Source organism: Nelumbo lutea, chromosome 1, assembly GCF_056320005.1.
Source record: "Nelumbo lutea isolate HS-2025 chromosome 1, American lotus-T2T, whole genome shotgun sequence".
Classification (NCBI taxonomy): domain Eukaryota; kingdom Viridiplantae; phylum Streptophyta; class Magnoliopsida; order Proteales; family Nelumbonaceae; genus Nelumbo; species Nelumbo lutea.
In genome coordinates this window covers 174,763,573-174,775,893 of record NC_142684.1, presented here as the reverse complement: position 1 = coordinate 174,775,893, position 12,321 = coordinate 174,763,573, and the positions used below count along the sequence as shown (strand labels likewise).

The 12,321-nt window shown below is 39.6% G+C and overlaps 1 protein-coding gene across 1 annotated transcript; it reads right to left on the bottom strand.

Annotated features, from left to right (window-relative positions):
- Window positions 1-1,873: 1,873 nt before the first annotated feature.
- Window positions 1,874-5,357, bottom strand: LOC148879334 (aluminum-activated malate transporter 12-like). Its single transcript, XM_088960845.1, has 6 exons — window positions 4,808-5,357; window positions 4,521-4,661; window positions 4,155-4,427; window positions 3,867-3,982; window positions 3,514-3,657; window positions 1,874-2,571 (listed from the first exon to the last, which is right to left on the bottom strand). The coding sequence occupies exons 1-6, from the start codon at window positions 5,085-5,087 to the stop codon at window positions 2,242-2,244; spliced, it is 1,284 nt and encodes a 427-aa protein (XP_088816971.1). The 5' UTR covers window positions 5,088-5,357; the 3' UTR covers window positions 1,874-2,241.
- Between the last annotated feature and the right edge of the window lie 6,964 nt (window positions 5,358-12,321).

The following is a 12,321-nucleotide window of genomic DNA, read 5'->3' as shown; positions in this document are numbered from 1 at the left end:
GTGATTTTTCTTTGCTTTCGGCCTGGGGATGAGGCCTGACTATTAGGGGGGTTCTGGGGTTGGGAAGCTTCTCCTCGGTGAGGTCATCCACCTTGAGGGGAGGCCTTAACCGGCTTCGAAACAGGGTGCCGGTGGGGGGAGAAGTGACTGATCTAGGTGTAGCTGAGGGAACTGCTGCTGGTAATGGTGCTGGGAGAGGTGGTGTAGTACCTGGTGTTGCTGGAGTTGGTGCTGCTGGAATTGTTGCATTTGGGCTTGCATTGCCCGCATGCATTGCATTAGATCGTCCAGTTGGTTCTGGCGGGTTGCCAGTGGGACAACAGTTGGTTCAAGGAATTTGTTTCAATGGGGAGTGGAAGAGGGATGTTTAATGAAGGAGGGTTCAGTGGTGCCACTACTTGTGGCACATTCAAACAGGGTGCTGGGGGGGGGGGAGAAGTGACTGGTTTAGGTGTAGCTGAGGGAACTGATGCTGGTAATGGTGCTGAGAGAGGTGGTGTAGTACCTGGTGTTGCTGGAGTTGGTGCTGTTGGAATTGTTGCATTTGGGCTTGCATTGCCTGCATGCATTGCATTAGATCGTCCAGCTGGTTCTGGCGGGTTGCCAGTGGGACAACAGTTGGTTCAGCGAAATTTGTTTCAATGGGGAGTGGAAGAGGGATATTCAACGAAGGAGGGTTCAGGGGCGCCACTGCTTGTGGCACATTCAAACTGGGGATCCCATCCACTGAAAGAGGGATGATGAACTGCCCAATGCACACCATGGGAACATGGAGTTGCTCTCTGGTGGTGGCCGTTTCTGTTCCACGTTCGTCACTGTTGGAGGGGGCCATGGGTGTTGGAGTTTTTGAAAGAAGGGTAGGTAAGAGACATTTAGAGGGAGGCTTTTAGAAGCGTTCCCATAGACGGTGCCAATTGATGGAGCGCAATCCAGCCGGTCTTAGCTGTCAACGATTTCGCCTCTGACTGGAGTGACGGGGAGCCTGAAACAGAGAAGATGAGGGAACTCCGGGGGGAACCCAGTGAGATAACTCCGAAGATCAAGTTAGTATTCTCTCAAAGGCAAAGTAAAGACCAGATGGCGCAAAGTTCACATACCTTGTTGCTGGGGGTAGGGGGCCTTTTATAACCACTTCGCGCACTCACTCCGAAGCCCCTGTCAGGTCGGGTATGATTACCTTTGCTTCTGCCAGTTCTGGTGTCGTCCTTTCTGCTGGGATAGAACTGCCACTGCTCTTTGTTGGAGCTGTCTCTGTAACTGGAGATGGCGGTGTCAGGAGGCGGTGGCAGGTGGCCGTTTGGAGTGCGGCCGTCAAGCATCAGATCCCAAGTCAGTTAGGTGCGCTGCCCTTGGGTATGGACTGCCTCGGTGTCAGGCATGGTACGGTTCGTTTAGTTTTGGTGTCCTGGGGGCGATGTGGTGGAGTGGTGAACGAGACGGAGTCTTGAGTTCGGAGGTATGTCCTGTATTGCTATAGAGCAGGCCAGTTCGGCGAGGTGTGTCCCGAACTGCTATAAGGCAGGCCAGTTTGGCGAGGTGTGTCCCGAACTACTATAAGGCAGGCCAGTTCGGCGAGGTGTGTCCCAAACTATTATATGCAGGCCAGTTCGGGTTACTGTCTGGCTTGGGGCCGAAGGGAGAGTTTGGGCTCCTAGTAGGGAGTTCGGACCGCTAGTAGGGGAGTTTGGTCCGCTAGTTTCCCCCCTTGGTGCTCGCGCTTTAGGCGTGCTTTTGTGCCGAATTGTTGCCTTTGCCACGTATTGCGTAACTGTGAGGTCGGACCAAATCTTCCTTCATCACAAACTAAGGATGCATAAAAGAAAAAAGTCCCAAAACGTTGCAAAACAACAAACCTCGTTGAGGTTAATTAGGATTCATCAACAACTTTGCTGCAATTTTTATTTTGAACAAAGGCACAAATTATACATATGTAGTTGTATGTATGTATTTCACAGGGATACAACTACATCATTCAAAGATTAAATTCTTCTTATTTGCATACATAGTTTATTTTATATACAAATATTTTCTGTGTACAAATAGAAAAACTGAGTAGTGGGTGTCGAAGAGAGTAGAAACCCACCGCCACCATGAATGTGATGCTTGTAAGTCTCCTCTATGCTATGGATGATGATCTTGTTTCTAATTTTTGTTCTTTCCCAAGCCAAAAATGGCTATAATATATAATTAATGTATATGTACAGACCACCAAATTAAATATTCAGATCAGTATGATGTAATCTACTGATCAGAAGGGAAACCTGCTAGATGAGCCAGCTCTTCCACCTCTTGAGCCAATTTTTCAACCATGTCCACCATCTCCATCAACACATATACAAAGCTTGCCATTGCAAGTCCATCACAATTTTCTAGCACCAGCCTGGAGGGAGACAAGGCCACACTCAGCTCTAGTCTCATCAACTGTAGCTTTGCCACTAATGGCACTTTAGGCGAACACCTCTTCATCCCCTTGATGCTATCCCCGAGCTCCCTCAGCGTGCAAATCAGCGACAACGCCACTGCTTCACATGGCTCCTTTATTACAGTCATCCTCACCGCCACCGACTGTGGCTGAAACCCACAAAAACATAATTTGGATGAAGTAAGCCCCTGTGTTTAATTAATTATCTATTCTTTAGCCCATGTTCACTTTTCCATAAGTTACCAAGAAATACATGCTATTTTATTTCATACTGATTATTTTAACTATAAAAATTTATTATTAAAAAGATATTTTTGTTTCATTCAAATGTTAATAACTAAGTTAAAAAGTTATTTACCTATTTAAAAGATGGATAAAAGAAAACTTTCTAAGATTTCTACATAAATGATAAATATGATAAAAAAATGTAGATTTCTTAATCTATAAGAATCAAAATCCCATTAATTAATTTTTTCCTCTCAAAATCTAAAAATCGATTATATTAATTAACTTTCCCCTCTCAAAAAAAAAAAAAAAAACCGCCCACTTACTGTTAAAACCCCAAAACCCAAAAGACGTGGGAGTCAATCAGGTCAATTTACCAACTTTCTTTCCCTTTTCCTAGAAAGTTGTTACTCGAAAAAACATATTGAAGCAAAAATATCAGAAAAATGTGATATGTTTTAGTGCTTATGATCATTGGCCTGGCCACCTGGGAATCTTCCAACTGGAAACCACAGAACGCTTGGATTCTGTCCCTCCCCAGACCATTGTCTGTTACATCATACATGCACATAGACAAGGCTAAAAGAAATTTTTTTTTTTTTTTTCATGGATATATGAATCCCAAGTGACCGATACGCACTACCATAGCCACGTGGCTATTATGTGTCGGTCGTTTGGCGTTAAGGAATACCATAAAATCGATAGCATTGACAAGTAAAATCGATTCCGGTTTCCCACCCGCACAAAAAGAAAACGAAAAACAATTTCTTAGATTTTTCATCTAAACCTTAGGTTTATTATTTTTGATAATACGAGTAGTCGAGTAAAACCCACAAACTTTATTAGGGAAATGATCACCTTCATACCTGTCTATGAGATTGAAGACAACCTTTTAGGGAAATGATGGAAGCAGCCAACTCTCTAAGCGAATCACCAATTTGTAGATACTTGTACCAAGGATGAGAGAACCCAAATTTTCCATGCCATGGTTCCCATCTTGCGAAATTTGCCTGAAGCAAAGAGCAAAACGTTCACTCGTTATTCCTTTGTTTATCGGTAGATAGATTCTGTTAAAAAATATTGCCTCTATTATATGACATTAATTAATTTCTATTGAAAGGAAAAGAACCCACTCACTTCACAAAAAACTTTTGAAATTCAATTATTTACTAACAACAGAGGAGATCGAACTTGGAAGGAATATAATTAAACTATATACCAGTGACTCGTCCTTGTTCTTGGAGTAGAGCACTGATGTGCAACCACTGAAACTGGTAGTGCTCTGGTTTTCCTTCTTTTCCGTACCCATCTCTTTGAAGTATTCCTCCAAGCTTCCTGCAATAAAGTAAGTGAGTGAATGATTGAGCATTGTGGATGGTGGTTGGAGCTTTTTTTTGTTTGTAAAATATGAAAAGAAGAGGTAGAAAATTTCCCTTCCATATTGGATGAAGCCCGGTCGTATTAATATATTTTTATGGTTTTATTGGCACCTTTGAAGGAAACTCACCTTCAATGGAAGAGGCGAGATTGTTAAATTTGGAGGCTGTGGAGTAATGAAGTTCATCGCTAGCCCACATGGGGAAGATGAATAAGCTTGTGAACAAGCAGACAACAAAACCCATGGCAATTGTCGAGAGACGTTCACGGGCTATCTCAATCACTGCCTCAGCACGCAGACCGGAGACTGCGACCAGATTGAATGTGAGGATAAAGATCATGACCCCGTAATCATATCTTTTCTTAACGCTTGGAATTAATCGACTGTATGTTGCAGCTGCGCCTGTATAAGATTATTCGTGTCGTCAATGGAAGCAGAAGCAGACGCAGAAGCAGAAACAGAAGAAGAGCTGATGACATGAAGTAGAAGAGATACCGAAGATAAAAACAGATACTCCAACAGTAATGGCCTTTCCAGTCCCCCCAACTTCATGAGCTAAGATCGCTGCTAAACACCCAAAACCACCACCTAAAATAGTCCCGATTCCACGATTCAAGCCCTTGCTAAGCATAGCACCTGACAGACGTTACCAAAAACTGATCATCAAACAGTTTGTAACAAAATACAGAAATGCATATAAAATGGCTTAAACAGCAGAAGCTCTAGGTCTTGGACTGATCCATGAGCGAAATCAAGCAGTAAGTTTTTTAAGTTTAAACAACCTGCATAGAACTCAAAGATGACAACTACAGTCATGATAGCCCACATGGCATTTTCTCCCACTTGCGTGTAAAGAGGATTGAGCAGATGGAGGAGTGAAACCAACACCAGCGCTATTCCAACCTTGACACTGTGAATCAGCTTTTTGTAGTCATGGATGCTTTTCTTTCCTCCAAGACAGGAAAGCAGAGAAAGAAGAAAGGATTGGAACCTCTTCTTCTTTTCAGTGGAAGCTCCATCTTCATTTGGAATAGATATCACAGTTGAGTTCATGGCAGACATTCTTGCTCCTTATCTTTGTATGAACTCTGGCTTGCTTGTTTGTTTGATAAGTTGAAGTGGATGGAAAGCCCAGTATATGTAGTTATATACACACACCCCAATACCATGAGATGTGATGTAGCTCTGCACCAAATTCTCGAGTTTGTTTATTAATTTGTTTTTTTTCCCTCTCATCTCTGAGAAGAAACCAAATTAATTGATTTCGCTGAGAAAATGCAAGGCAGAGATGAAATGAAAATTATATTAATAGGCGTAAATATCTCATGTACCGATGCACGGACTACGAATGTGTAGTTGTGAGCACCGTGGCCCATGTGTTCTAACAAAACAATAAAAAAGGCCCAGGTGGAAGACATAGGCCCACCACGAGTGTACGTGGTCTTTCGAACATGTGCAGAATGATTTTGACCAAAAAAAAAAAAAAAAAAAAAACAAAATATTGAGATAATGGGGCCTGGTCCAATGTTTAATGTCGACCCACTACGGCCCAGGGGCTAGATGCTGACCTTGTGGCTTGTGCTGCAGCAATGTAGTTTCGGCCCATATACATATCGTCATCGGAAGAGGATAACCTGGACTGACCAATCCCACCAGGTTGCTTACACGCTTTTTGCCATCAACTCTTGTTGGGTTGATGTTTTCATGACTCCTTTATCTGATCATATCTTTAACATGAATTAATTGTTGAAATTAGGTCTGTTAATGGATTCTGAAAGTTCGAAACCTCATCTGACATCCACTCTATTCATATTTAGGGTTTAATTATGATGCATTTTTTGACATTGGATGTACGTTAAATCGAATGAGAAACTTGGTGTTTTCATGTCTCTTTGATCATATCTTTACCATGAGTTTGTTGTTGAAATAAGAGATGCCAGTGGGTTTTAAAAGTTCGAAACCCTATCAGACATCCAGTCAATTAAAACTTAGAGTTCAGCCAGAGTGCATTCATTTTGATATTGGCTGATGTTAAATCCAATAAGAAATTTGGATGTTTTCATGACTATATCTTTAACATGAGTTTGTTGTTGAAATTAGTTTTTTCAATGGATCCCAAAAGTTCAAAACCTATCTAACATCTAATTTGTTAAAATTTAAAATTCATCCGTTGCACGTTAAATCTAGATTTCAAGCAATTATGTTAAAGACGTCTTAATTTTCATTGGAGAATGTTTCATGTACTTTTACTTTTCGCATTTAACAAAGTGTACTTTGATATTTAACAAGGCGTGAATGTTTTTTCTTTTGTTATTTTCATTTAGCTAATAATGGTAGAAAGCCCATCCTTCAACACAAAACCCCCAACCTTGGAGCAGGTGGGATCCCAAGCCTCTTGTTACAACCAGCAAGAGGTCTTATGAATTTATTAGTCCACATCTTTTGTTGCATGGTGGTCTTGGCACAACGATTGGATTGCTCCATTGCAATTAGGGCGACCGGGGATCAAATCTTGGAAACAACCTCTGTGTGTATAAGGGTAAGTCTGTGTATATCTATCTATTCCTCCCCATATCCTACATTGGTAGGAGCCTCCTGCACTAGGTTGCCCTTATCTTTTCTTTCATCATGTAGCCGATGCACCATACATTTTTCCCAAAATTTACTATATATAATTATGCATGGTGCAGCCAATGCACTATAAATTTTGCCCAAAATTTACTATATATAATTATGCAAAATTTATAATTAATAAATTCAATGTTTTCATATTTATATAAATTTATTATATATATATATATATATGTTAAAAAATAATTATTTTTTAAATTAAAAAGAACTTTTAATGACAATAAAGTGTATAATCTGAATCTAAACAGATTACAACCCTAACGGGGCATTCATGTGAGATTCGAATATGCATGCATGCATGTATGTGCATATTCCACATGTAGCATGGTATGCATCAATATATTTATACATCAACTTTCTAGGTTTTTCATTTACGGGATGTACTACTGGTGATAAGGTAGGGGAGGTCTTGGTTGTCCACTTCTAATTTGCCTCCAACCACTCCATGGCAAGTTCAAGTAGAGCCATTGTCTGAAACTTGGTTCGACCCCTTTCAAGCACTTGGTTAATTTGACTGTCGGAGTCTCTGCCCCTGATTTAACACCCTGACTTCTCTCTCTCTCTCTCCCTCCTTGCTTTTAGACTGAATACATCGACCTTGATTAAAAACGAAATTACCTTATTACCCTCGGCCCCATCCTAGGCAACAGCATATATATGTTGGGAGAAATATAAGTGGACTAAGATAAGTGGTTGGGCCATTTATTTATTTGTACATGCATATAATTAGTTGATGCAAAAAGAAGAAATGACAGCACCACTCACTCCAAGTGCGGTTACGCTTTGGGCCACCAACTGCTGTCGATTTATCCAAAATTATGAATGAACACCAAACTATTCGACTCTTTTTTCTTTCTAAATTCTTTGCTATTTTCTTATTCTTGATTGATCATCATATCATGATATGAAGAGGGATGGACCGAAAAAATCTTATAACCAATTGGGCTATGATTGATCGAAGATTTCCCATATCATGTATGTCTTTCTCACGTTATAGATTTTTCCTAAAATATATATATATATATATATATAACGAAGAAAACACAACTATATCTCTATGAAATCGACAATTCGATGTCAATACATCGCTAATCCATCCGCATGCTCATGTAGGCCGAAGCAAGTAAATTGGTTTACGTAACTAACCAAGCTTGGTCATATGGAGAGTGGGTTCGGGTTCCATCTGGGTTGGAAGCCAATTAGAAAACCACAAGTTGAAATTAACTTTATAGGTATATTATATACAGAAACCAAAAATTAAAGAAGGTTGAAAGCTGAAATTAATAAACCAACCTTATACCTAACATAAGATCAAACCTAGTGGAATTAAACCAAAATAAAACCACGTTATTCAAAGCTGGGTTCGACAAGTCAGTCCTCAGTTGACACCGTATTTGTCAGAGCCCGCACCAGATATCATTTCTAATAAAATACTTTCGAAAGTGTTTTATATCCCACATACGTGGTAGGTATTATTGCATGATAAAGTACTTCACCCCAAAAATAAAATGGTAAAAGTAATTTCTCTTTTGACGTGTTTATTTTATAAACCATTGATTCAGAATTTCACAAAACTCAGACAATGGTTAATGGCAGAGTGTTGGAGACGAGAAAATAAGAAATTGGGAGGAGAGAGAAAGCAGTAGGCACTAGTGTCAAATGATAAGATGGAAGGAAGTTTCCAGATACAGTCACGTTCCGTGGCACGGAAAGCTTTTCGTACGGATTTAAGAATTTGAGGTGGGGGTGGGTGGGGCAAGTTGTGCTACAGCCTGCAGCCTACAGCTTACAGCCTCAGCCTCCAGATGAGTGGACGTGAGGTGGGCCGTGGGCCACAATTTTTTGGTTGTCTTTAGTTGACGCGTCGTCATTCAATTCATTCCCCTGACCCAACCCAACACCACCACCACCATGCTCCAATCCAAACTCCTTCTCCAATTAAAAAAATGCGTCATTACTTGGCAAAAAAAAATCAACAATGCGTCAATGCGCAGAGCGCAGAACAAACCTCCCTAGGTCAACGTCACGCTGCTGCTTACACCATGGCCACTAAGCCTATTATTGGTTTGTTTGGTTTGAAGGAAAAGTAGGGAAAGGTAGGGAAACGTTTATAAACCTTGAAGTTTTCCTACCCTAAGGGTTTTTTTTTTTTTTTACTTTTTAGGTGCTCATTCCATTTCATCTTCCTCTTAAAATCCTAATTGGAAAGGGGGCTATTTCATTCCAATTCCATCTCCGGTTCAACCCCAATAGGTCCAACCGGTTTTTAGTTTGTTTTTTGTAAATAGGATCATCATGATCATTATCACCCATGCCTTGTCCCCAAGGTTCAAAATTTTATCACGTATAAGCTAATATATATTGGTGACATCGTAAAGTATGATATTTTGGGGTTTTGACCTATTTTCAGGGATAGACAGGCCTAATAACTACCCCCTTTGACATGTTTTTGAAGAAAAACAAAAAAAAGAAAGGTAAAAAAAAAAGATGGCTGCAAGGTTTATAGTGTCAATACACTTATTGCGTTGTATCAAGGTGTGTGATACTTAAACCTTGTTCAATTATATGGGATTGGCTATATGAATCTTGTTTCACCGATCTATTTATTTAAAGCCATATCCATTATTAAATTGTTAGTGCTTAAATCGTTTCTTAATATTTTTGCCCATGTCATTTTTGGTCTACTTTGTGCTGTCAATGGGTCGGGTCTGGGCTGGGACTAGTAGGGATGCAAACAGATTGGATAGGAATCTCATTCATATGGATTTGAATTTGAATCCAATAAAGAATTTGGATATTTGGATTTGACCCGATCTGATTTAATTTTCTTAACAAATTAATAAATTATTTAAAGAAAAATAAAATATAACAATTTAAATAAAAAAACATAAAATACAAGTATATTTTCAACTATTTTTGTCATATATATACATGCTTTTTATAAAAAAAATAAATGATATAATAAATTTATAAAAATACAATATAAGTAATATATTTATAAATAAATAAATAACATATATATATTATATAATTTATTTAATGTATTATACATTATATATATATATATATATATTATATTGTATATAGCTCGAGTTGGGTTTGAATCGGTTCGGGACTGGGTGGAATCGATTCCAAACTGATAATAATCGAGACACTATATCAGAACCCAAAACTGACTTGTCAATTTCAGTTCTTGGAACCAAAACCGGCTCAATTGGTTTAGGTTCATCAGTTTGGATCTGCCCCATCGATAATCCTAAGTCTACCTCAAGTTCTTCTGGCCTTTTAACTTTTAACAAATCAATTCTTTCAATTGAAATTGTTGGTGATCTTCTATGCATGTGACCAAACCATCTGATTCTCAAACATGTCTAACTTTTTTTTTATAATTAAAAAGTAATAAGTGATCTGATTCGGGTTAACCCGGTCCAGTTTTCCAACAGATAACAGATGGTGAGGATGCACAATATACATTTGGTCGAAGCATTAATTCAAGTCATTCTTAACTTTAACCTCTATCCACTGTCCTTCAAGGTTTGAACCAACCGAAAACAAAGAAAAGAACAGAATTCCTTTTGTACGTGCTAACGTGCATGGGTCAACTATTTGGGCTACGGAAATCAAACCCATTCATGAGAGCAGGCCCTATAACTTGCCACGTGTCATGTCTTTTAGAAATAAAACCCACTATTGGATGGGTCTCATTTTTAGCTTGAATATAAAAAAATTATAATCATGTGATTTTAGTCCGGACCCATTTAATGGTGAATTCCAATCCTTGAAATCTTAAGGGCTCTTTCAGAAACAAAGAGAAACATGTGGACTTAAACATTATAAGAATTTGGGAGATTATAATAACTCAATTGTGAGCTTCCAACTTACACGTCCCAATACAACAAAATAATGATTCAATTCAAGTACAAAGATCCTGTTCGTTAACTTTTTTAGTTGAAGAAAAGAAAAAAAAGGGAAAAGTACAAGCATGCCCATTGCAGAATTTACAATTACTCTTGAATTCAATTTTTAAAATTATAAGACCGATTCCCACGCCATGTAAGCATCACACTTCTATCTAAGCTTTTCCTGTGACGTGGGAATCCAATTTGGATTACATGTCACAATAACATTTATTTAAAATTTTATTTTGAAATTTACCCTTAAATTGTAAAGACTAAACTGTCCCTGTTAGGGCCCACGCCCAATGTTCTCTCTCGCCCTCCCTGTTCTCTCTCTTTCGTTCTCTCACACTTGCAACTCTCTTCTCTCTGACTACAGACGACTGAACTTCAGTTGCTCTCCCTCTCTCCTTTCTCCCTCCTTGCTCTCACTCTATAATTCTTTCCCATTCTCCCTCTATCTCGCCCCCATTCTCTCTCTCTCTCTCCCAGTCTCCCTCCCCCTCTATCGCTCTCCTGCTCTCCCTCTGTCTCGTTCTCCCTCTCCCTCTATCGCCCCCACTTTCTCCCATTCTCGCCCCCCTCAGTCTTGCTCTCCCTTTGTGGCGCCCTCACCCTCTCCCTTTATCAGTCTCTCCCATTCTCCCTCTGTCTCACCGCCATTCTCTCTCTCTCTCTCTCTCTCTCTCTCTCTCTCTCTCCCGGTCTCCCTCCCCCTCCTCTATTGCTCTCCTGCTCTCCCTCTCCCTCTATCGCCCCCACTTTCTCCTATTCTCGCGCCCCTCAGTCTTGCTCTCCCTTTGTGGCACCCTCACCCTCTCCCTTTATCAGTCTCTCCCGTTCTCCCTCTGTCTCGCTGCCATTCTCTCTCTCTCTCTCTCTCTCTCTCTCTCTCTCTCGGTCTCCCTCCCCCTCTATCGCTCTCCTGCTCTCCCTCTCTTATGTTCTCCCTCCTTGCTCTCACTCTATAACTCTCTCTCGTTCTCCTCTGTCTTGCCCCCATTCTCTCTCTCTCTCTCTCTCCCGGTCTCCCTCCCCATCTATCGCTCTCCTGCTCTCCCTCTGTCTTGTTCTCCCTCCACCTGTAAATTTTTAGGTAGCATTGTTGCTTTTTTCACTTCTATTCCTGTCTCAATTTATACCAAGTGAAGGTCCATCTTAACCATTTTTGTTTCTTGCACAACATTTGTCACTAATCCATCATTTTGTTTGCCTTATCCACCAGACTAAAGTTTTGGCCAATACATTGAGGCATTCCCTAATCGGAGGAAATTATCATTTTGAACACTTGTTTCACTAATAGGTATTTGACAATTTCTTTGTATGATATTTTAATTTGTTATAGTCAATCAAAAAGTCCTTTCAAATAAATTTGAATTTTGGTTCTCTTTACATTTCTATCACAGTAAATAGGCTATCATTTTTATATAAAAAAATTTGTTAAGTTGTGTTTGATGTTGATTCATTCTTGTTGAATGTGCATTGGAGATCGAGTGTACATTAGTTTACACATGGAAAAGAAGATCAAGCAAGTGTGTGTTTGTAAAATTTCTTGTATGGATGGTCAATTTACTTTGGTTATGAAAATGTCACTCCAAAATTAAGATGATAGTTTAGTGATAATCACTCATAACAAGCATTAATAATCACATATTGTTTTGTTGTAGACTCTAGGAGGGTGTTTGCCTTCTCAACATGCTATTCAAATTCCTCTTATAAAGAGCTAAATTCAGTTAATGAGAAACATTAGTTTGTAAGTTGAATGCCCC